The sequence below is a fragment of the Sciurus vulgaris genome (genome assembly GCF_902686455.1).
Source record: "Sciurus vulgaris genome assembly, chromosome: 17".
Lineage (NCBI taxonomy): Eukaryota > Metazoa > Chordata > Mammalia > Rodentia > Sciuridae > Sciurus > Sciurus vulgaris.
The window spans coordinates 19,026,959-19,053,023 of NC_136478.1; the positions used below are offsets into that span (position 1 = coordinate 19,026,959).

A 26,065-nucleotide genomic window follows, 5' to 3' on the forward strand; every position below is an offset into this window, starting at 1 on the left:
AGTCCCAGGGATTACAGGCGTGGGTCACCATGCCTAAAGTAAGATTGAGATAGTGTGTGTGTGACTGGCACACGGTGAGGGTTAGCTACGTGGCGCTGTCGTGCATCAGTCTTATTCCAAAGCGTGGGTTTGTCTCGTCAGTCCACCAGGCTCTCTGGCACTACACAGACCCGGGTAACCTCGAGCCCGGCGGGGTCTTGGGGCGGGCACTGCGCCGCGTCCCTCAGCCAGCAGAGGCCGCTACCGCGTCCTGGGTCCGGGCGGCGCCCGCCTCACCCCCACCTCCCGCAAGGCTGCCCTAGCAATTGCCTGACTGCCGCCCCCTCCCGCGGGAGCCTCGCGAGCCGTAGGAGCCCGCAGACTGCGCCTGCCGGGCGGGGCACGTTGAGCTACGCGGCCGCGCGGTGGGCAGCGGGGACGAGGGGCGGCCCGGCCGGGGTCCTCGCGGGTCCTCGGCGGGTCCGGGGGAGGGCCCTCTTTGTGGCAGCAGTTGGCAAGATGGCGCCGGTGGGGGTGGAGAAAAAGCTACTGCTGGGCTCCAACGGGCCCGCGGTGGCTGCTGCCGGCGACCTGACCAGTGAGGAGGAGGAGGGCCAGAGCCTGTGGTGAGGCCGCGGGCTGAGTCGGGGAGGGCGCGACAGGATGGAGAGCCTGCCGGGCCGGGCCGGACCCTGGGCAGACACTGACGGCAGTCATGGGCCGGTCCTGGGCGGCCCCGGGGCTGACCGCTCTTCCCATTGTCGCTGCAGGTCTTCGATCTTGAGTGAAGTGTCCACCCGCGCCAGGTCCAAGCTACCGTCCGGCAAGAACATCCTGGTCTTCGGTGAGCGGCGGGGCGCTGCCGGCGGCCGCTGGGGTGGGCGAGGCGCCGCCTCTCCCACAGGTCCCAGCGTCCCCCTCCTTCCCTGTTGCCTGCCTGCCGCCCCGGAGGGCTCGCCGGGCGCTGGCACGGCAACTGGAGAATCGCCAAGCCCACCACGCCTGACGGTGGGATGCTGCCCCTTTTGGAGAGTCCAGAGGTGCTGTGTGGGGTGGTCCGCACATTCCTTTAGTCACTTGGTCGCTATGTCGGATTGACTTCCTGCGCCCATAGTCTTCAGTTTAAGTTGAGGGTGAAGAGAAGGGAGAGAGTAGATGAGAAGACTGGATGGAGAAGGCGGGAGAACGAGATGACCTGGGCTCGGAACTGTCATGGGAGCCTAGCTCGGTTATTATGAGCAGTGCACAGCCGGAGGATTTAGGGAGTCTGCAAAGGACAGCAGGCTTTGAAGCCAGTACCCTGGACTCTCCTGCCCTCACTGCTGGGTTACTTAAGTTAGGTCCCTTAACCTCCGTGACCTCAGTTTCCTCATACAAGTGAAGGTGATTGGGGTGTCTTCGCACAACAAACCCATTTGTGTAGTGGGACTGCAGGCTGGGACAGCACACAGTCCTGATACTCTACACAAGAAACAGATGTGTGGGTGATTGCACTACACCCTGCCCTGTCAAGAGCAGACTATTGTGGAAGCATCACACTGTTTGTGCTGTTGAAAGAAATTTGGGTGTGTTTTGAGGGATAAGTCTCAGTATGGAGGGCACAAAAGTGACAGGAGGGTTTGGGGTTTGGAAACTGTTAAAATTTCTTGTGATAAATGCCCAGTAAAGTAAGTTGGGGGCAGATCGTGAAAGACTGGAAAAGTTAATGCTTTTTGAAGACTTCTGATTTTCATAACCCTTTTATCTTACCTCCATCCAAACTTTTTTGGGCATCACAGTGGTTTCCTTATAGTTCCTGAGGGGGCTGAATGGGTTTCAGGTGATGTCTACTGTGGTGGGTTTCAGCAAACTCAGAGATTTAAAAAAAACCGAGGGCTAAGAGCACAAGATCTGTGTTTTAGAAAGATAACTCTGGTTTGTAGAGTGGTAGGTAGCTCAGAATAAGCAGGTGCTGAAGTCAGGCTGACTAACTTTTACCCTGGTCTAGCTGGGATATGGAGAACAAAAAGTTAATGGCATTGTGGATGAACAGGGAGTCTCATCTGTGGAATGCCTTTCACCTTCTCTATAATTCTATATTATTAAGTCCCAGGAATGCCTAGAGATGATTGTTGCTGGTGTTCTACCTGGTGTTTAGGGAGGTAGTTGTTTTTTGTTTGTTTGTTTTGTTTTGTTTGGTGTGGGGAGGAGATGTTAGTTTGTTGGAGATGAAAAAGTGTTTGGTAATTACTGAGATTGTACTGATTGCTTAGGTCTGTAATTATTTTCTTTAGTTTCTCAGCCTTCAGAATGCTTATGAAGGATATGTACTAAAATCAGATGAGAAAAATAACATCCATTCTTCATGATGGTGAGGCAGGATCAGACTAAAAAAAAAAACATTCAGAGTTCCCTAGTCTTTGAGGTTAGTTGTGTTTTGAAGATTTCGTGAGTTTCTTGTGGTAGAAGTTTATTTTGTGAGAAGCTAGCCCTACCTTTTTACTTTAACTTTTCCAAGTGCATGTCTTAGAAAATGGACTTGCCTTATTCCTTCCCTTGTGAAGTAAGGAAAACTGCAGTAGAAAGTCAATGTAGATCTTGGAATTTGCTGCTTTTACCTGCCCCCGCTACCAGTCATTCTTAGAGCAAAATCTCCATTGTTTATATAAGCAAATGAGCCTCAGCAGTGGACTCTGCATTCTTAGTTGTTCCTTGTTGTGTGAAATGTCATGACTTTGGTATAACTTGCCATCCTTGTCCAAAATAAACAGTACATCTTTGTCTTCTTACAAACATCATTTATAGGTGAAGATGGTTCTGGTAAAACAACTCTTATGACTAAACTACAAGGAGCAGAGCATGGCAAAAAAGGAAGAGGCCTAGAGTATCTCTACCTCAGTGTCCATGACGAGGACCGAGATGGTGAGTGAAGCGTTGATCCATGGTAAGGGATACGTGCAGGACCCTGACTCCTATAGCATGTCAGAGGTCTCAACTTTTCATTTTGGTTCTAAGGGAATTAGTCATAAGGGAATAAATGAAATAGGTGTCATTCACAGGATTTTGTCTTTTATAGAGCATGTTAGCAAAAATGAGGAATGGAGCTGTTCATTGCTCTTCTGTCTAGCCTCTACTTAATAGGAGATACTGTAGATAAATTTTCCCATGCATGTAAAGGTAGTAGGATGAGAGAAATGCTTGGCATACTGATCTGGCACTGTTGTTTCTCTGCCTGGTTCAAGTAGAGAATCTGTAATTGGTGTGGTTCAGAGGATAATAATTTAACATATATTCACTCAGGAGGATTTCATGAGTCTCTGTGTGACTATTTAGAAATACTTATTTCCATTTCTTCTGGTGGGAGGGAATGAAGGCTCCAAGGTGATAATGGTCTTCAATTCATGATCTCTCAAATGCAGAGCATAATGGTTTTTACCTACACAATAGGATGTTTAAAAGCATGTGGGAAACACAAGGATTAGATATCATTTTAAAATTATTTTAATTGTCAGATGGGTGGAGTAATGATTTTGGTTACAGCTACTCAGTAAATTTTCCTTTATAATCATTTGGATTTTATGTTAGGTTTTTTTTTTTTTTTTTTTTTTTTTTGGGGGTGGGGGTCAGGGGGAGGTACCGGTCAGTGATCTATCACTGAGCTATATCCCCAGCCCTTTTTATTTTTTATTTTAAGACAGTGTCTTACTAAGTTGCTGAGACTGACCTCCAACTTATGATCCTCCTGCCTTAACCTCCTGAGCCGCTAGGATAACAGGTGTGCTGCACCGTCACACTTGGCAATGTTTGTTTTGTTTTGTTTTTTAATAACTGTAAAATAAGTAATTATTGGTCCGTAGGTCTTTTTTTGTGTATGTAGGAAAGTTACCTTTGTAGCCTAAAGATGAAATGCATTCTTTCCTAGGTTCTATGGCACTCACCTGTAATCCCATATACTCAGGAGTCTGAGGCAGGAGGATTGAAAGTTTGAGGCCAGCATTGGCAACTTAGTGATATTTTGTCTCAAAATAAAATAAAAAGAGGGCTGGAAAAGTAACTCGGTGGTAGAGTGCCCCTGGGTTCAGTCCCCAGTACCAAATAAATAAAGTTCTTTATATTTAATTTTTTACCCATTTAAACAGGAAGGATCATGATGTAAAGGTGATTATATAAGGGAGAATTAATCCTACCACTTTGGTCCTCCACTTCCTTATTGCTAAATTGAAGACTGAACCAAAGTTCTTTCCAGCACTTTAATTCTTTCATCTCAACTCAGATAACCGTTAGTCAGCTTTCTGTTACTATGACAAAATATATAGAAGATCAACTTGAAAAAAGATTTACTTTGGCTCATAGTGTAACAGTTTTCAGTCCATGATCACTTGACAGTTGCTTTTAGGTTGCTCCTAGAGCCTGTGGTGAGGCAGCACATCTTGGCAGGGAGTGTGTGGCAGAGCAAAGCTGCTCAGCTCAGGGAGGCCAGGAAGCACAGAGAGAGAAGAAGGGGTGGTGGGTGACAAAATACACCTTTGAAGGACATTCCACCACTGACCTGCTTCCTCAAACTAAGCCCCACCTCTTAAAAGTTGTACCAACTACTAATAGTGCCACAGGCTGGCAACCAAGCCTTTAGTATCTGGCCTTTGTGGGGACATTTCAGATCTAAACCATAACAAAACCCTACTTTGTATAAACTAATTTTAGTGGGTAATTTTAGAACCCCAGGGATTTTTATTACTGCTCCCTTTCCTGACTTCCCTTCTCTTGCTGAATATTCTGTGAATGACTTGAAAGGAAAGCAGGAGATTGACATGGTGCCAAGGTTTTTGTCTGGTGTCAGACAAACAGGCATCAGGTGTCCATCTAGACCCATTGGAGTTGGTGGTGGACATAGGGGCCCACTGAGCCAGGCTTAGAGGACTCACATGTCTGTGTTGCCTGTTTGTGACTTTTGCTTCCTGTCTTTATAGGTCACCTTGGTTATTGTAGAGAGAACTTGGGTTTTGGAGTCAGACAGAACTGGTTCAGAATGCCTGTCCTGTAGTTAGCAGTAGAGTAACCTTGGGTAACTGACTTAACCATGCTACATTTCAATTTCCTTATGTACAAAATGGGGTTGCAGTGCCTATTTTGCAGGTTGACAGAAAGAAAGGTTATAATGGGAATAATGGAGTGCGGTAGACTTCGCAATAGCTCTGGTACTCTTGTTCCTTTGAAAAGAACAAAATGTGGTGTAGATATTCTGTATATCTCCATAGCCTCTTTTTCAAGATGGCATAAGCATATTTCAGGCCAAAGTATCCCATAAGCCATGTTGCCTTTGAGTTTAAGTACATGGTAACTTCTCTTTCAGATCCCTTTCACCCATTATGTCCTATCATCCCAGATGTGGCACACCTATTAAAATGTAAATTGAGCAACAAATGTACCACTTAGGGTAACTTTGAAGTAATATGTTTTTAGAGGTCTGTTTTTGTTTTATTTTTTGAGAAAAGTAATAAGTAAATGATTAGAACTTTTGAAAATAAAACCTATTTTGTTTTAATGTACCTGTATTAATTTCATTGAAATACTTATAGAATTGAAAACTGGGGACTTAATGGATTATGGTTACTTTAAAACCTTTTTGTAGGCTGAGTACCTGTGAGTTCATATTTGATGAAACAGTTGCCCTTACCTATGGTTAATTATATATCTTTGAGCCTGGTCTTTTTTATTATGTAGTGTGACTGGGTTGTAAATACATGTTTTGTAGCAATCGCCCAGATAGAGAAAATAGTCTCTGACTTGTTCCTGGTTTGTGATGGGACATGACATGTCAAAGGATCTCTGCATCCAGGATTGGGAGATCCATTTAATGCTGTGTGGGATGTGTGTGATCTTCACGCACATGGGTGAGTTATGTATGGTGGCCTATAGAAAGAGAGGCTAAAAAAGAGGAATTGTGCCAGCTGGTGGGTAGGCATTCAAACCTGTGGACTTTGGGTATAGAGCAATATTTTCTTAAGGCATTCGCAGAACCTAAACTAAAACCACTAGCTAAAATATTGATAGTTTGACTGAGGGTATAGCTCAGTGGTAGAGCACTTGCACAACAAGCTTAGGGCCATGGGTTCAATCCTTTGCATAAGTAAATAAGGTATATATTAGAAGTTTTAAAGTAGAGCTAGATTTAGATACCTTATACTGCTGAAATAAAGTAATAAATACATATTTTTATAGCACATTAATGTATTGATTATTCCAAAAAGGTAGTTAGTGGAAGATAGATTTTAAAAAGTTTATGTTGGAATTGATGGGAAATTAAGATATTTTTGATAGTAGAAGTATATCAAGTTGCTTTTATTAAAAAAAGTTACCACTAGTTGTGGTGGCATACGCCTATAATCCCAGCAGCTTAGGAGGCTGAGGCAAGAAGATCATGAGTTCAAGGCCAGCCTCCACAGTTTAGTGAGGTCCTAAGCAACTTACTAGGCCTTGTCTCAAAAAATAAAAAGGGCTGGGGATGTAGCTCAGTGGTTAAGTACCCCTCATTTCAGTCCTCTGTACCAAAAAAAAAAAAAAAGTTACCAAGAAAGATGTATGAAATTTTTAAAAAATATATTATCAGTTTGAAGAATTCTCACGTATAGTTTGATCATCTTAATTTTGGAACTATATGCTTTATTAAATGTTTGCACTTGTGCATTTATGCATATAGGTTTTAAAATTTATTATAGAAAACAAAAAGTATATATGAAGTACACTAGTGTCATGAACTACAATGTAAATATCACTTGTCTTTCAGTAATTATCAGTTCTTGGTCAGTTTTACTTCAGTTATGACCCTTTTCTCCCTTCACTCCATAATGGATTATTTTGAAGTAGGTTTTAGACATTGTATCATTTCATCTGAATACTACCAAAAGTATATCTAAAAGATAAGGATTTTTAGAAAACATAACCATGTTATTATCACAAGAATATCTGTAATTCCTTAATATCATTAGGCACCCAGCAGTTCATGTCTCAATTTATATCAGTAATGATTTTATCTTGGCATTTAAATACAAAGGACCTGTCTCTTTGGTACCCTTCATGGTATGTGAATGTACCACTTAATGTGACTGACACAACAAGGGCTTGTTTTACCACAAGCTCTCAGCATTACGTGCCACTTCACAAAATTGCTGATATCTTTAGACAATGGATTATTTAGACCATGTCACAATTGACCACTGAACATCAGATTTTTTGGTTCTTACTGAAAGCTGATTACCTTCACTCTGCACCTCAGATATTGCTGAAATATTTTTAGTTATGGTTACTTTGATATATGATAGTCTTCTTAAATTTTTAAAATCTAAACAGTTCCTTAAGCACAAGGACCAAGGATTGCTGTCCACTGAACATTTGGACGCTTTTCAGTTAGATTTGAATTCTGCATGGAATTCATGATCTTCCTAATTCTGCTGTGATAGCCTGCTCCTGACTCTTGTTGGATGGTAACTTAGCTTCATTTCTTTTCTCAGATCACACTCGTTGCAATGTATGGATTCTGGATGGAGATCTGTACCACAAAGGCCTGTTGAAGTTTGCAGTTTCTGCTGAATCCTTGCCAGAGACCCTGGTCATTTTTGTTGCGGACATGTCTAGACCTTGGACTGTGATGGAATCTTTACAGAAGTGGGCTAGTGTTTTACGTGAGCACATTGATAAAATGAAAATTCCACCAGAAGAAATGAGGGAGCTGGAGCGGAAGTGTAAGTAAATTAGAATTTTCTTGGAAAATTAACTAGTCTTTCTGGATTGTTAGAACTACCTTTTCAGTTGAGAGATTTCCCTTGCAGTATTTAAGTTTTGTTTTGCACCATTGATTTCAGAGTTGTTTTCATGAATATTGATTTCAAGAATACATTGAAAAAAAGCATTTGAAGCAGTCTTTATCTTAAGTGTCATTGTTGAATAAGAGGAATCAATATTTCTTACTATTTTCATTTATTCTGTTTTAATACAAGACTTCTTCTCTCGCCTCCTAAAACATGATCAGTTTTGTAGGCCTCCAGGCTTTTGTGTCACTTTGCTGTGTTAGCATCAGGATGTGGGGTTTGCTGTGGTCTCTGCAGCTTGAGTCCACAGCCCTGGAATTCCATGAAAGCCTTGTGTACCCTCTTGTTGGCAAGTTTAGTGGGAGCCCTGAAAAAGACAAATCTTTCGATTCCCACCTTACTGCATTTTGGAATCCAGCAAATGTAGTTAAGAAGGTTATTTGGGGGGCCACTAAAATGAGTTTATTTTAAGACTTATGATGTCAGAGTTCTTTTGAGAATAAAGAACTTTCAAATTAAGTGTTTTCGTTTTGTTTTCTTAGTGTGGTTCAGAAGCTTGTTTTTCCTTTCCCTTGCTTCTGTGCAGTTACATCAGCTTCTGTCCTTTTGCCAGAGAAATGGGAGGGGCAGCGCCTGGAATTGTGGCAGTAGCAACTGTCTTGGTCAGGACAGGCTTGGCCCAGTCTGGCTTGGTTCCACGGGATGACATCACTCCTTTACTGAATAGATGAGAACTCTGGAGCGTGGCACACAGGATCAGCACACTTATTGGCAGAAGGGTTCAGAAATTTTGATGTGCTGTTCAAATTAAATTTCCTGGTGTGTATTTTCCTGTCTCACACTTCATCTGTCCCTGTCTCACATTTGCTAAAATAAGGAGTTTAACTTTTCTTTGGTTTGTTGCCTGTCTTTCCTGGGTCACCCACATGTGTGCTATAGTGATTGTTATGCAGCTCAGCTTGTCTGTCTTCAGCCACTGACCTTTCTAGATAATGCCTCTTTTTCCTCTGAAATAGAGACCCTAAAGACAACTTCTTAGAATGGTCTGAGACTGAGGAACTGTTTTCAGTTTGCTTTCCATATATCTTTGTACCAGTTCTGTGAACCTGTTTTCTTAGAATGATAACCTTGTGAAGATTTTTTAAAACAGAAGAAAAGAGAGATTGGCCAAGGACACTGTTCTTTCCCAGATAGGGCAAGTATCTGCCCAATATCAGGTCCTATTTTAGGTGCTGGGGACATAGCAGACAAGATGCCTATTCCTGGAGAGCTTATTGCATGAGACACTGAATTTGTTTTGCAGGCTTAGTCATTGATGTTTGTGTCAGTGTTAGATTCAGCTGCATGTGACACAGAACCTGGGATGGTGATGGCGTAAGCAAGACTGAGGTTTATTTTTCTCTCCTTGAAGTGAAATCCAAAGGTAGGCAGTTTAGGATTGGGGAACAGCACTCGGAAGAAAGCTCAAAGACCCTGGCTCCATTGTGCTTACTGCTTTGTCATTTCTAGGGTGTGGTTCATTTCCTCCCAACAACTACAGCTCTAGTCTCACATCTGTATTCCAGGCAGCAGGATAGAGAAAGGAAGGACTGACAGGCTTATGCCTGCTCCCTCTCTCTCTCTCTCTCTTTTTTTGGTACTAGAGATTGAATCCAGGGGCGTTTATATAACACTGAGCTACATCCCCAGCTGTTTTGTTTGTTTGTTTTTGAGACAGGGCCTCCCTAGGTGCTTAGGGCCTTGCTGGCTTTGAACTGGCTACCTTCTTGCCTCAGCCTTCTGAGTTGCTGAGATTACAGCATGCACCTTTGATGCTCAGCCCTGCTGTCTTTTAAAGAAAGGAGAATGTCTTTATTCTATGTGGCTCTTTGTTCTGAAAATCAGGAATTTCTTTGGTTATGAGGAGGAAGAGAGAGAACACTGGAGAGCAACTAGCAATTGCTGGAACCATGTCTGTATCTCTTGACTCTGGTTCACCTTCTGAAGGCCTCTACTTGGAATGGTAGCCATTCCTTTGTGTTTCATGTTGAAGGGGTGTCTTTGTTAGTGCTGGGTTTAAATAATCATTTAGATAATTTCATTTTAATCATTTTAATAGTGCTGGGGTCATATTCTTTTGCAGAGGACTCTTGATTTGGACTGTGAATTGTATTGAACAAGTGAAGGGCTATATCCAACCCAGTTTCTAATCCAACCAGCCTTCAGTCTTGGGATTTTGGAAAGCTGCTCTGTGGTCAACCATTCAGTTTTAGGGTCTTCAGTGATTCGGGGTATGAGCTAACTGACTGCAAGAACCAAACTAGTGGAGAGCAACTCTTAGAGCTACCAGAAGGTGGTGCTTGTTTCTCTGTTACTTATGTAGGCTGGTGGGGTCTAGGGTTTGTGGATCCTAGTGGGTGGTCAGTGAGGTATTAGGGAAAAGATAAGAGTAGGGAACATAGAGTGCTTTGTGACCTCCTTCTTGAACTCACTCCTGTCTTGATGCTAAAGCATCCCTGGTGGGATGGCCCCTGCTGTAAAATTACTGGCCATGGTACCACACAGAGAATTGTTAACCCTAACTATGTATGTATATCCCCTAAGGAAAATGCATTTATTATATTTTGAATTACACAGTCCTTGCTATTTTAGTCTTCCCTTTTCATTTACCTATATGTTGTGCATATTTGCTCTGTCTTCCAGTGTGCTTTCTAAAGTGCTGAGTTATTTTAAAATATATCAGTTTCCTACTCTTATTGGACAAGTATCCTTTATACTATGACTAGGTCTTACCAAGGGATTCCAGGCTTTTTTCGCATCGTGGCATATTGTATTATACAGCAGAGTTTAGGCAGCACCCTGCGTAATGGAGGCACCTGAGCTTTGCCTTGCTCACTGTCAGGGAGTTCCTTCAGTGATGATCTTACCCAGACTGTTAAATCACTGTATTTTTCACTTATTTGAAGGTTTGTTAAAATTCTTTTAAAGAGAAAATATGAGAATCTTTGATTTCCTTCTAATGTCCTTCAATAACCACCTTAAGTTTTTCTGTGTTGTCAAAAATGGAGTAAAGATCACTCAATTAGGTTGTTTATATTGATAATTATATGCATGAGCTTAATTAAAGAGAAAGTTGTAGAGGTAAAATATCACATCTATACTTGAGGGCTTAAACAATTAGCTTTCAGTTTGCCTAGTGTGATTTGAAACATGATGTTACAGATAATTTTAGAAGCATATGCAATGATTACTTTAAAATCTCTGTAAATAAAAACTCATTGTTTTAAAATGTTTTGAAACCTGTTTTTTGGGTAAAGTGTAGAATCTGCACCTTTCTCTAGGGCCCTCTGTAGTGCTGTTATTTTGCATTTACTTGGCAGGCATGTTGTTGATAATAGTAAAAGACCTTGTGGTTCTCAAGTCCTCTTGGGCTTGTTAGGAGGGTAGAGCACCTGTTGGCTCCTTGGCTCAAAGTAGCTTTAACCATCATGTCTTTGTTTTCTGGCCTGACATGTGAGCCTTGAAATGCCCATATACAGATGCAGTTCTGTGGGTCTTGTGGTCACTTGGCTTAACTGACCATTGAGCACTCAGCTTAAATATCCTCCTTAGCTGGGGCAGTCAGTGTGTATGCCAAGAAGCAGTTGTGCTTTTGACCCTTTGTTGTGTTAGGCAGGGAGAGGCCATGTGCATGGCATGTGTGACTCAAGATCTCTAAAATGAGACTGAATTCAAATGAGTGAGGGCAAGGAGGAAATGTGGCTGGTGCTGAGCAGGCACAGCCTTGTTACTTAGTGCTGACATCCCTCAGCCATGTGGAAACAGCATGCTCTTGCGGAATTACGTGATTAGTAAGCATTTCTAATGAGGACACTGAGTTTTATTAGTTACAATGATTTCTGAGGGTCACCTATGTTGAAGTAGCCGTTCATGTAATATGTTTTTTTTTTTTACACAGACTATAATATGGTATTTTGAAAAGTAGGATATATAAGAAAAGTGATTCTTTTCATTGTGGGGCACATCTTAAGAACAGACCTATCACCACTGAGAAGTCCAAATTTGAGAGTTTTTATTAAGCTGGCCAGCTGACTGTCTCACACACTGCCCCAAAAATGACTATTGGGAGAACAGCCCCGACCACAGGGTTGCAGGGGTTTTTATACCATAAATCAGTACATCAATCATAACTGGCTGTTGCTATGATTCAAAATTACAAACTAATTATATCATGAGCTCTGAAATCATCAGCAGAGGGAGACATTGGTCAAAACGACCTTTCCTAGGTACACACTAAAGAATGGTTTCTAACATCCAAACAATCACTATTGACATCACTGTTAACATGGTACATTGTTTAGGAAAATAGAAATCAAAAAGAACAACTTTTCATTATACAAGAATTGCCATTTTGTGTTGCCAAACTTGTCATGCTAAGCAATTGATGATGGGTACAGAGGTGGGGCGTTCCCATGGGAGAAGCATTTCCTACATAACATGGAGTCTCAGAGCAAAACGGAGTCTGTTTAGTCATTGCCCATATAGCCTGGCCTATAACATTTCCATGGAGTCAAATATGTCAAACCGTCACACTTTTCATAGTAAGAACTACTTAAGCCTAAAATTTTTTAAAAAACCTGTTTAGGAGTTCGATGCAATTGAAGACATCAGAGAAGTCTCTTTGCTGCTCTGAAGTTATTAAGCTCAGACTGAATGTTCATAATTTGCATTTTTTATCACCATTCCCAAATCTGTGATTCTGCAATCAGCTGTAACTCAGAAGGTTGATGGACACAGCTGCTTATTTTCTGCTTGTTACTACGTTTTTTAGTTTCCTAAAGTTAATGTGTATTTTTTTGTGTGTATAATATGTATATATTTTTCTTTTTCCTCTGTAGTTATGAAAGATTTTCAAGACTATATTGAGCCTGAAGAAGGTTGTCAGGGTTCCCCACAGAGAAGAGGGCCTCTGACCTCAGGCTCAGATGAAGAAAATGTTGCCCTGCCTCTGGGTGACAACGTGCTGACTCATAACCTGGGGATCCCAGTGTTGGTTGTGTGCACAAAGGTGTGTCCAGGGAATTGTAAGTTTGGCTGGGTTTGGCCAGTGAACAATCACTGTCTGAAAAAAAGTTTGAGAAGCTTTGATGAAGTTTCTTCCCAAGGGAGAGTTGAGCTTATTTGGGATCCATTAAGGTACATTGAATGTGTCAGGATAGAACAAATTGTCATTTAACGTTGCTGCTGGAAACATGACGTCACTTGGTTCACTTTTACTCAGTTGATCTCCATGAAGCACTATAGACTATATGGGAAACTCATCTAAAAGCAGTTTCCTTAAGATTGTGTTAACATGTCATCTGGTCCAAATTGATGGTGAAAAAAATAGAATGACAAGGTTGAAATAGAAATTGAGTTCAATTATAGAGAAATAAAATGTCTCTTACATAAGAATTAAAAGGTAGCTTTAAAAATATTTGGGGTAGTCGGGCGTGGTGGCACACGCCTGCAATCCCTGGGCTCAGGAGGCTGAGATAGGAGGATCGTGAGTTCAAAGCCAGCCTCAGCAAAAGCAAGGCACCAAGCATCTAAAAAACAAACAAAAAAAATTGGGGTGTCAAAAGTACTTTATTCCCAGTCAGAGCCACTGTGGTTGCTCAACAGGGTGTGCCAGTGTTATCCTCTTAAGAGCAGAGCCCTGTGGAGTGTGGTGCACAGTGATGTACAGTGGATATGTCTCCTAATGTGACCTTGTTTAATGTTTGGAACAACTTTGTGGGGGTGATCAGGCATATTATATATGCACTTTGAAGAAGAAGAAGCTGAGATGCAGGATGAAAGAGAAATCTCCTGTTCCTTTTTAATCTACTCTGATTAATACTTGGACCCTTGGTAATGGCTGTCTTCTTTGGAGCTATGATACTTTATTTCTGTAAAAGGTGCTTTTCCTGTTCTGTAGAGAAGCAGAGAAATGACTTTCTTTTGTCTTCCCTGCAGTGTGATGCAGTGAGCATCCTGGAGAAGGAGCATGATTACCGGGATGAGCACTTGGACTTCATTCAGTCCCACCTGCGGAGATTCTGCCTCCAGTGTATCCTTGGGGCCCAGAGACATGGATTCCCTCCAAATAGGGCATCTTAGCAGTCCCTCCTGAACTCAGAGTAGGCTTCTCCTGGGAGAAGTCGTGTATTATCTTTTTACTAGTTTTATATTTTACTATGTTGAGATTTGGTTATTTTTTATTTTTAAGACAGTACATTAGATAGGCTTCATATTAAGTAGGAGCTGATATGTGATGATTTTATTACCAAAATAATTAAACCATGCTAAGAAATCTTTTTAATCTTTGCTTTTGTCCAGGAAGGGACAGTTACTAATCTGCCTGTTGTTGTAGGTGCTACAAGTGTTTCTCATATGTTTGTGTTGTTTTGTGGTACCCATGAGAGAGATGCTGTGTCACCAGTCTCTTGAGTCTTGTTTTTGTAAAGAGCCAACAGTAGTCCTACTGTCACACCCTGGAATATGAGGGAACAGATGGGTTCCTTCTTGTCTCCTTTGAGCCCATTAGCTTGTTGACACCATTCCTGAAAAAGGTATGCTTAATGATAAATTTGCTCACTTGTAAGCTTTTGCCTAGGACAGAATCCACACTCCTTAACTTGTTGAGGGTGTTATCTTAGGCTAGCTGCACAGCCATTAATACTTTGCTTCTTGAGAAACAACTTGAGGGAGCAGGACAACAACGAGGTGTTAAAAAAAGCTGTCCCAGCATACGTGATACTTTTGACTTGGTCCATCCGTTACAATTCCCTTTTTAGTTTTTAAAATTGTAATACTTTTTGATGTTCATATATTGATCAAAAACAGAGAGACTTGTGAATAGTACTGTAAGGATTGTGCTTGTATGTGATTTTGTCTCTTCTTGCAGTGAATTGGTTTTCCTTAAGCAGATTGATTAGATGGAGCTGCCTTGATTTACACATCAGTGAAGGAAGAGAAAAATCTCGATTTGTTGTATAAGTACATTGTTCATAAAACATATGGTTTCCACTTTACCACACCTGCCTTAGTTGTGGAAAAGGATGCAGTTTTTATGTGAGTTCTTTAAAGGTGATGCTTTTAACTCCTTCTCTTTTTATAGTACATTTGCTATTTACCTTTTACCCTTTCAAATTCAGTACCTTTTGTCCCTGTCTTGTGTAGGCAGCTCTCTTGCTGTGTGGGAAAAGTGCTTGGGCTGTGCCTTAGAGGTGGTAGATACACCTATCTTTCCCTCACTGCTCTTTCTGGACTATGAGACATTTTGCCTGAGGGAAATAAGTGGCGTAAGCAGGGGTGCTACCTTTCTTCATTGCCAAAACATAAGCATGCCATTTTTGGCACTTGTCAACTCTGGAGAAGTACTAACAGGGGGAGATAGTTGAAGTATAGGAGATTTCATTTAAGGATCCTGAATATTTTCTGTTAAGGCATCTGGTTCCTCTGCCCACCAACAGGGGTGATCCTCCCACATCCCTGCAGTGTGGATTTTGGCCACACTCAGTGCTTAATTTCCAGCACTTCTTATTGGGAGCCACTGGGATTGATTGTCATGCCCGCAGCTTGCCTACCTAGTTTCTTGAGTTTGTGTCTTTCACTAGAGAACTGTGTTTCTGAATGTATAAATAATGATGAAGCTATGTTCTCTAAGAAGACTTGGACTAGCAGTAGATGTTCAGGCTCAGATGGCCTTTTGGCTTAACAGCTACATTTTTTCATTCAGCAGTTCTTACTCGGCATCTCCTAGATGCCCACATTCTCCACTGGGGACAAAGAAATGTATGAAATGTGTTTTCTGCTATGGGACTGAAAAAGACACACAGCCAAAGAGGGGAAGGGCAATAGAGAAAGGTAGAGGGGGTGATGCTGGAAGATGAGTACTGTATCCCCCACAGACCAGAGGGGTGGGGGCAGCCATGAGAGAGCCAGATACCACCAGGAAACTGAATAGGTGACCTGCACATTTGAGGAGAGCCTCACTTAGCCTAGACAACATATTTGCTTTTAGAGAATCATCCAGAGCAGTCAGGGGTACTGAAGGCACAAACTCAATGAGTGGGATTTTTTTTTGTAATTCTTCAATGCTCAAATCACACATGATTCTGAGGAACAGAAGGAACTGGGAGCCTAGTTGGACCTGGGGCTGGTCTAGAATGGAGAAACATCGTGTGGCTTTTTTTTTTTCTTTTTGTACTGAGGAATTAACCCAGTGGTGTTTATCACTGAACTACTTTTTTTTTTTGAAACAAGGTCTCAAAAAAAGAAAAAGTCCCAGTGACTCAGGAGGCTGAGGCAGGAGGATCTCAAGTTCAAAGCCAGCCCTAGCGACTTAGCAAGGACCTGTCTTAAAAAGGACTGGGGATGTAGCCAAGTGGTAAATTGCCTGGGTTCAATCCCCAGCACCAAAAAAAAAAAAAAAAAAAAAAAAAAAAAGAAAGAAAGAAAGAAAGAAAGAAAGAGAAAGGAGTCCTCAGAGAAAGACAACCCATAGGAGGGAAGACTCCATACCAAAGCTCAAGAGAAACAGTCCCTACTTAAGCTTTGTCCTCTCTCTTGCTCTCTGCATTCTTCTCTGTCAAAACAGGGTTCCCTTATGCCCTTGCTCCTCTTTAAGGGGAGTTGTGGGAGAGCTCTGAATGCTTCTAGTGGGGTCATGTGTGGTCATTCGGATATCACACTGACCCCTTGGGCCTGGGACCTGTGAGTTCTGTGTGGAGCAGGACCTGCCACACTGACCTGAAGAGGTGTACCTGCTGTGGAAATTGCAGACCAGATCTTAATGGGAAAGAATCTCACCCAGGAATGCTTTCTAACCTATGTGCTCTGGGCATGATGTGAGGCAGTCCCAGGAAAAGCAACCAATCCCTCTTTGCCTTTAGACCTGCAGGTTGGGACAATGAAAAGAAAATAGCTATTTTACATGAAAATTTCACAACCGTGAAGCCAGAAGATGCATATGAAGACTTCATTGTGAAACCTCCTGTGAGAAAGGTACCCATAACAGTCACTTTTAATGGGGAAAGAAACGTATAATCAGGTCTTGGGCTGTGGTATAGCTCAGTGGTAGAGTGCTTGCCTAGCATGCATAATGCCTTCGGGTCCGTCCCTAGCACTACAGGGGAAAAGGAAGAAATAGGTCATACATTATACTACTTTGAAGAAATAAGTAGTACAGGGACCTGTTGTTAGCCTTTAAATGAGGCCTGGTGTTATGTGGATGGCTCAGTATGTTGGAAAGCTAGCTGGCATGTCCCAGTAAGTCCTGACAGTGTTGTTGCCATCTCTGGATTATTGTTACTAGATCCCCTCTCTACTAGGATCTGAAGACCCTGATCTGCCAGGCTTTAAAACTATCAATTGACCCAATGCTGTGGCTAATTTTGGGAGACTGCCAGGAAAGAAAAATGTAGCTGCCATCTCAGGAATGATCCTCCAGGCCCATGTGGAGGCCCTAGCCCAAGATTCTCCTTACAGCATGAATTTTCACAGTTGCTTGGGAGTGTTCTTGATCCGTGGCTACAAATGTTATGTCTCTTCTCAGCTGGTCCATGACAAAGAGTTGGCAGCGGAGGATGAGCAGGTGTTCCTAATGAAGCAACAGGTAAGAAGAGAGGGAGATCAGAACAGAGGCCTTCTCATGCCTGAAATGCCAATTCCCTAGGATGGGGCTGAGACTGTCTGCTTGTGAGAGTCACAAAGAACTTGCAACATTACAGGGGTTGAGACCAGGTCTCCTTTTCACATCCTCCTCTTTCTAGGAGTGGTTGGGGTTGGACCAACTGCTTCAGAATATCTGCCACCTGCCTTACAGATTCTTAGAGGAATTAATAGGCTTAGTATCTTTTTAAGTATCATTTCTCTGGAAGTTTAGGTTTTCTGATACACTGTCTATGTTGAAAGTTACACTAAGTAATCTGACCTCACTTCCATTATTTCACATAGCTTCACATAACTCTGGTTATGTGAAAGGCATAAAGGCAGTTAATGCCCAATTTGTAGGGTTGGAGAGTAACTTCCTAAAGCTGACAGTTTAGAATGCAACCCAGTCTCTCATTTCTTTCACCTAGATTATTATTAGACATGTCATGGGTCTGCCTGAGGGTCCAGGTGAGTCCAGGGAGGTTTTGATAATTGTTTTTTCCAACTCTTCCTCCTTTCTGTGCTCTGCTTGCTTCCTTAGCTTCAAAACTGGTTAACTGGAGGCAGGCGTGAGGTGGTACATGCCTGTAATGCCAGCCACTAAGGAGGCTTAGGATGGAGGATCACAGTGCCAATGCCAATCTGGGCAACTTGATAAGACCCTGTCTCAAAAATAAAAAAGGGCTGGGGCTGTGGCTCAGTGGTAGAGTGCCTCTGTCTTCAGGTGCAATCTCCAGTACCACCAAATAAAATAAAATAAAAAATAACCTGGTTACTTGGATAATCTTTTTCACTATATACCAAGTAGGTTTTTTGCCTTTAGAGTATAAAATATGACTTGGTTAATGGCGCCCTCTAGTGGAATACTAGGAGTAAGTTTTTCTCCTAACCTCAGCGCACTCTGCCAGCCTTGGTTAATGGCCAGTTTGTCCCTCTCTTTGCAGTCACTCCTTGCCAAGCAGCCGGCCACACCCACAAGAGCCTCCGTGAGTACCTTATACCACACAAAAGGGTCATGGCCTAGTGTCGTGGGTGTCTTCAAAATTTATACCATTATTTATGAGAGCTTATGTTTATCTGGGCTTTTCATATTTTCAGAGGGAATTTGGTTTCTCTGAAGATCCTCTTAGGAGAAACTGAGACCTAGGAAGGGGCTGAACTAGGATCAAACTCACAGTTCCTCACCTAGATTGTGGAAAATATCTGGCAGAAGCATGTCTTCATTAAAATTTGCATTTTTCTGTTATTTTTATGTCCCCTGGGCTGGTTTTGGACTTAGGAATCCCCTGCAAGAGGACCTTCTGGCTCTCCAAGGACCCAGGGCCGGGGAGGGCCAGCCAGTGTACCAAGCGCCTCCCCAGGAACGTCAGTAAAGAAGCCAGACCCAAACATCAAAAGTAAGTATCCTGTTTATGGAGAATTATTTAGTCGTAGGTCTGGAGGGGTGGCCAAGGTCTCTTCAGTGAAGCTCTAGGAAAGCTTGGGGCTATTCTTTCCCCGAACTAGGGCTGCTTTCCCCTTCCCCTCTCCCAGAGGGAGGGATTTATGGATGGCAGCAGCCAGGGCCTGTTCCTTTGTTGGAATTGGTACCCTATGAATCTGTTTATTTGTTTGTTTGTTGTTTTTTTAAGACTTTAGGTCCTGCAGATGCTTTCAGAAAGGAATACAAAATAGAGTCACTTTAAAATGTGTATTTTGAGTTTTATGTCTCGTGTTTATATTATTACTATTTATGAATTGCAAGTTTTTTTTTCTCCTTCACTACTCTTGTCGAACTAAATTACTTATTAGTTTAGGTAGCTGTTATTCCAGCAACTTATTGATAGCTAAAGATATTGATTGCAGTAAAACCACCAAAACAGAATTCTTTTTTAATTCTTGAATGTTTGATGGGTATCTTCTACTTAGGACGTGAGCTTTTTATGGCAGGCTGGGAGTGTTAAGGGCTTGTAAAACTGAAAAACACTGCTTTGAGGACAGGGAGATGGTGTGGAACACATGGTATCCTTATGCTGAGGTAGGAATTATAAACCTGTCCAATAATCATACCAACACATAATTAGCCTCAGCATTGGTGCTGTAAGGACTCAGAATAAATGAATGCGATCATAGGATGGTGATAGCCACAAATGGCTAATTCCAAGTTGAGAACTACTTCTTGGTGAAGTTATCCCATTTGTGTGACGCTTTCTTTGCTTACCATTTCCTTAGATAATGCAGCAAGTGAAGGGGTGTTGGCCAGCTTCTTCAATAGTCTTCTGAGTAAAAAAACGGGCTCTCCTGGAAGTCCTGGTGCTGGTGGAGTGCAGAGCACAACCAAGAAGTCAGGTATAAAGGGGCCCTTAGAGACTCGTGGCCGTTGTGGCCAAGCTGTGCTAGAAGGATGGGAATGCAGACAGGATTACGTGCCTTCACCTGGCCTGCAGACTCAGTGTTCTGAACAACCATGTGGAAGTAGATCGTTTCATACTGAGCAGGATCCTTCCAGTGGGTTTGCCTTATTACCATGCAGGTTTCCCAGGTACATTTAAAGTGGGATGTATATATATTTAGGCTATTCGTGGAGTCAAGATACAGCCTAAATTGTACACGTGACCCTGTTACAGAAGCTCTTTCTACTGGAGATCATGGTCTAGGGTAAACTATTGCCATTTTATTTATTCTATTTATTTTTCTGTGATGCTTTAAAAGGATTTTGTTTAGTGCTCTTAGTCTTGCCATGGGCTGGAGCCTGTGAACTCTCAGTGTCACTAGAGGGTCATCATCTCTTCCTCCCTGAACTCTGTGGTGGCCCACCCACCTATCTTTCCATGTAGGCTAGTAGACCAAGTTTTTCTTGGAGATACCTGAAACAAAAGTTCCTTGAGATCCCACATTTTCCCAGAAAGCTGGAGGACATTTCATTTTATTTGTGGTACTAGAGATTGAACTCAGGGCCTTGCACATGCTAAAAGGACATTTTAAAAGGGTCTTATACCAGGTGCTGTGGCACATGCCTGTAGTCCCAGAGACTCGGGAGACTGAGGCTAAAGGATCATAAGTTCAATGCCAGCCTGGGCAACGTATTGAGACCCTGTCCCAAAATAAAAAATAAAATGGGCTGGAGATATAGCTCAGTGGTAGTATCCCTGGGTTCAATCCCCAGTACCCAAAAAGAAAAGGAAAAAAAGGGTCTTTGCATTTAATTTTCCACTGACTATAAGGTGTATTAATACAGTGTTTTCCCGAATTAATGTTTACAGAGCATATGAAACCCTTAGGAAATCACTCCATTTCCTGGATAGTCTGAACCTCCAGCAACCCCAAAGTTCTTAGAGTCTGGTCTGATGGCTTTGGCCATGGCCATGACCATTTTTCCCTTGTTGGAATTAGGGATCATTCCAGGCTACTGTTAGCATTTGAAGTAGAAAAATGTGAATACCAACTGTGCAGGATTGAACTGCCTGGCTTTGGTCTCATCTCATTATTGACATGGTGTTTTCAGACTGTGCATGTGAGTCAGTCCATAGTGTTGTGATTAGAAAAAAAAACCTGAATACCTCTCCAGCAAAGAAAGCAGTTTGCTATATACCCGAAACTCAGGTAACCATTTCTAGGAAGATGGCAGTGAGTGCATGGGGGTTGGTTTTCAGAAAAGCCTTTTGCATTTGGCACAGAGGTACCCCCTTGCCAGGGGCAGCCACATAGTTGGGGGAGCACAGACTTATGACATTTGGAATTAAGAAGGACTGAGTTAGGGTCTGTTTTATGATCCTTGAAAAAAGGGCTTTCCCATTTTTGTTTCACCACAAATGATTATAGAATTTTGTATAATTTTAAATGTTTCTTTTTAAAAAATTCCTTTCTGTTCTCACACTGCTGCTTTTCTTTTTTCTTCTGCCTTTTTTAAGGACAAAAGACTGTGTTGTCAAATGTTCAGGAAGAACTGGATAGAATGACCCGAAAACCAGACTCCATGGTAACAAACTCCTCAACAGAAAATGAAGCCTGATCCTCCTGAAAAAGTGCACATGTCAAATGACCAAATAACTATGTATATTGATCTGCTAAGACCAGGATTTTTCTGATACGGCACATGCTATCAGTTTTTTGGGGAAGGGGAGATGAACTTTAAAAAAAAAAAAACAAACTTCATTGGCTTGTCCGAGTATGAAATGCACATTTAGGAAGGTTATGTGGCAGACCCCTTGTTAGGGATAACCCTTGGACTCTCGGGCATGTGGCTCTCATGGGAAGCCAGCATAGCTGGGCTCCTTGTAGTGTGGAGAAAGGGGGCCCACTTTCTCTCGGGGTGGAGCAAATGAGACCAGGAAATCATTGATCAGATGGCGGTTAGTCTGACCAGTTGTGTGTTAGCAAATTCTCTTGTTCTTGGGAAGCAGATTAAGTAGCAGAAAGCCCAGAAAAGAAGGATTGAAAGGAGAAATGAGAGATGTGATGGTGGGGAAGCCGGATGTCGAGGTAGGTGGAGGAAGGAGGAGATGAGCAGTGTTAGTAAATACTGTGTGTTCAGTAGAAGTCGAATAATCATTGTTTAAGACTTAAAATTAGAAGCATTTCCAAACTAAACACTAAGCAAATTGAAAATAGACTTGTTCTAAATGCATCTTTAGCTTATGGAAGATATGTTAAATGTGGGGGGCCTGAGTCAGGTGGAGCTGACACAGGGGTGGGAAGATGTCAGTTGCCCAGGACCCACATGCCTGACCCAAGCCTTGTCCCTAGGGAGATGTTGGGCTCCATGCATGTGCATCGTGGAGCAGGCAGTCACTGTGGGCTGTGATCAAAGTCAGCAAAATTAGTTTACTTTGAGTTGTGTTTCCTAAATAGCTCCTGCTTTCTTTTTATTTTTTTATTTTTTATTTTTTTAAATTACCACAGGCTGGCCTACAAGTAGAAAATGGGTAATCAACCTCTCATTCTACCATAATGCAATGTGCTACAGAAAGTTTGGGGGATGTTTTTAATGTAATTGCACTCTGGTTAATTGGCTCGCACCAATCCCTGCCTTACAGTCCGTGGAAACTCATGGGAGTTCCACTGATGCAAAAGGGTCTTGTCCTAGCTCCCTGGTCTGATCATTGCTATCAGATGGACAAATAAGTGTGAATGTTTTATAGTGAAAACAAAAATGATAATTTCTTTTGTGTTTTTCATAAAATGTAGCATTTTTTTTCTTATGGAAATGAGAGTTTTAGGTGTCTCCCCATTTAGGGCAGATTCATGCACATTGTCATGTCACGTCACCATTCTGGGAATGACTTCTGTGGATTTAAAATGGCACTTTTAATTTTATATGACACAGCATTTAAATGCAAACACTACCATGAAGTTAATGTATAAAACATTTGTTGTCAAACCAAGGGAAAAACCACAGTTCACTTATGTGGCGTTTACTTTTTTTATATAAATGTTTGTTGTACTGTGTCTCAGCATAACTTCCCTAATGTCATAACTTTTACATACCAGATTTGATTGACCACTAACATAGTACTGGGCATAACTTAATATCCTGTTATATAACAGAACTCTTAAAATTGTCTTGACTTGCTTTTGTAAAGGTCTGAACACTGTTAAGGAGAAAGCTGAGTATTCACTTGCCTTTCTGACAAATGAAAAAATGTTTATTGTGCCAGTTTTATTGTTGAAATATACTATTTTTTTCTTTTTTAATTCTTTTTTTTTTTTCCTTTTTAACATGTATTGTGGCTTCCAATTTCCAGGTTGTCTAGGTGATGGCAATAAACTGACTGTGGAGTGGTAGTTGTGGTGTAGCAACCAGTAGATGCCAAACAGTTCATGGCCACACTTAAGGTGGGGGTCACTTAATCCCTCTGTAGTAATTGGGGGCAAAATGAATAACCTCAGAAACAATAAAAAATTCTTGGAAAGGCACGTGCCTAAGAGGAGGGATACAGTATGTTTATAAATAGTAATGCAAAATTTAAATTTTTTATCATTTGAACTGATAAGCACTTTTTGTGTCAGTGTAAAATGTAGTAAAACCTATGAAATACTATGGTGCCGGTCTTGTGAAGGAAGGTTTCTTGGAGACCACTTTTATTCTCATGACCAGTGGATGTTCCCAGTATCAGAAGAAACTGATGCGTAGTGTCATGTGCTCAGTGGTTGCCAAAGTCTACCAACTTTGGGGAGCTTCAGGGTTATTTTTAGGAGGTGGAGGAGAAATGATTTCTGTTATTTTGGGGTTTTCAAGCATTGGAACCAAAGGCCAAATAATAAGCAGCCTTTACTTTTTAAAATAAAATTCATTTTATTTGCAGAATACACTTGTATGGTAGACTGTTAAAGACAATTTTATGACTTATTTATACACATTATCATAGTGATTACATCTGCTGTTTGTCTTTAAAATGGAAAAATCAAAGAAAAATAAGCCCAACCTAGAAGATGTGGCCCAAATAAAGGCCATGAATTGGTCTTTCCTAAAAATGCAACAGGTATGCTGCTAGATGATTTTGTTTGCACTTTTTTTTTTGGATTGGCATTTTAAAATCAGTATTTAAACTGAAGACATTGTCATGTTTTATTAATTTAATGAATTCGGAAGTGACTGCTCTGTACATCATGACCTTAACAATGTTGATGCTGTAAGTGAAAGTTCACTGTCGTCTATATGCTAAGTTCATTGGTGTTTTTAACTTAAAATAGGACTGCAGATTATCCCCACCAGCCTTAGTCCAGGGGTGTGGCTCTATCCGGGTGCAGTATGCAGTCATGTGGAACCTTACTCTCTAGTGCTGGGGAAAAAAAGATGTCTAATTACTGGCTTCAATAAACACGAATCCAGACTGCTTACAATTTTGGTGACTTTTCTTTTTGATAAATCATTCCACTGGAGAACCACCACTGTTTGCTCATCATATGGGGTATCTGATCATGTAGCTAAAAATACTCTCACTTGAAAATCCAGGAATTCTGATAAAAACATTTTAAAACCATAGTTTATAGGTTGTGGAGTTCAAAGGTATGTGTAGAATGCAGGAGGGTTTGTGAGTTGTCTGTGTTTCTGGCCTCTTTTATAAATTTTTCATTTTGAGTGATTTGCACTTAGCCAATTTAGAAGCATTAAGAATTCATAGAGGAATTCAGAGTAACTACATTGTAATGCTTTCCACTTACTTAAAATGGAGCACAGTAAAATTTGCTCAAGAAAATCTGGAGCTTTTATATTTGACTACATGAATTGCATATCTTACTGTTGCACTCATACAAATTATCTCAACTTATTTTGAAAATTGCAAACCAACAGAAAAGTTGAAAAAGAATATATTGAAAACCTGTATTATTTTTCATACGTTCATTAATTTTTAACATCAGGGTATTTTACCCCTAAATATATCAGATGAGGTCAGGTCAGTTGTCTTACAAAAAATCCTGGATTTGTCGTAGTGTTCCCCTCAAGATTTGATTCAGGCTTGACATTTTTGTAAGAATGCTACACTCTGCGTAGTGTACATGTTCCACTGTCACATTGGGTTGTCCCTGAATTGGTGATGCTGGTTTGATTCCCTGGTTAAGGTGGTGTCCTTCAGGTCTCTCAAGCAATCAGTAGGGTTGTTTGAGGGATCATTTCATTTTATGATACGAATAGTTACATTGTAAATAGTGAATACTTATATTAGAGGTTGCTATACAGCAGCCACTCTTCTGAATGTTTTGTACAAATTGATTTAATCTTCACAACTCTGTGAGGCAAATATAACTCTGTTCATCCTGGTTTCTAGATGAGGACACTAAGGCCAGGGACAGGCTAAACAGCTGCTGAGTTTAGGGCCAGGATTCATCCCTGGCAGTATGCTCTGCTGGCACTTGTATTGCTACTTCAAAGCAGATGGTGAAATACAGCAATTGAAAGTGTTCTCTATGGTGGTGCTCACCTGTAATCCTAGCTACTTGGGAGACTGAGGCAGGGGGATCACAATCGGAGGCCAAGCCTTCACAACATAGTGAGACCTGACTTAAAATAAAACGAAAAGATGTAGCTCAGTGGGAGAGTGTTTGCTTATGTAGCATTTGTGAGGCTCTGGGTTTGATCCCCAGTACTGTCAAAGAAAAAGAAAGTGTTATCTGAGGTCCTCTGCAGCTATGTGCTGCTATTCTGCCTCTCCCTTGCTGTCATGGATGGAAGAGTCACTCTTATTAGGTGGACAAAAGTGACAGAGTGTATCCAAAGAGAAAGTATCCAGTGCACTTGTGCAAAGGGAAAAGGGGCTGCGGTCACATTATCTTACTGGAAAAGTCAGAATGATGTACATGCCACTCTCTTATCTAGAAGGGACTTCCCTCTTAAGAACGTGAGAGCTCACCACTGGCAAGTGCCCTTGGCAGGCCCTGCACTTCACCTGTGTGAATGTCCCTGGGTGTGCATGCTAGGCCAGGGGGCTGGTCTTCCTGGCCTAGGGACCTGCCTTAGGGACCCTCACACACAGTGATAACCCACTCGATTCCCTGTCCTACCTTCTCTAGACTAGAAACAGCACATGAAGGGAGGCAACTGGAATGTTGGGAGGGTGTGAGCTCAAGTGGGTTCCCATCCCATTCTCTCATCGAACCAAACAAGTACAGTAGACAGATTAGAAAATTGATAAACAAAGCAACACAAACAAAATTTGAAATTTCTC

The 26,065-nt window shown here is 41.6% G+C and overlaps 1 protein-coding gene across 2 annotated transcripts; it reads left to right on the top strand.

Annotated features, from left to right (window-relative positions):
- Positions 1-427: 427 nt before the first annotated feature.
- Positions 428-21,575, top strand: DYNC1LI2 (dynein cytoplasmic 1 light intermediate chain 2). Of its 2 annotated transcripts, XM_079118014.1 has the most exons (13): positions 428-605; positions 750-823; positions 2,764-2,880; positions 7,467-7,697; positions 12,641-12,810; positions 13,740-13,833; positions 14,702-14,837; positions 16,661-16,772; positions 17,323-17,382; positions 18,365-18,406; positions 18,700-18,817; positions 19,632-19,748; positions 21,311-21,575. In XM_079118014.1, the coding sequence occupies exons 1-13, from the start codon at positions 499-501 to the stop codon at positions 21,409-21,411; spliced, it is 1,479 nt and encodes a 492-aa protein (XP_078974140.1). In that variant the 5' UTR covers positions 428-498; the 3' UTR covers positions 21,412-21,575. The 2 variants fall into 2 exon arrangements, with proteins under 2 accessions (XP_078974140.1, XP_078974141.1); XM_079118015.1 differs by lacking the exons at positions 428-605; positions 750-823 and adding an exon at positions 907-2,383.
- Positions 21,576-26,065: the final 4,490 nt, after the last annotated feature.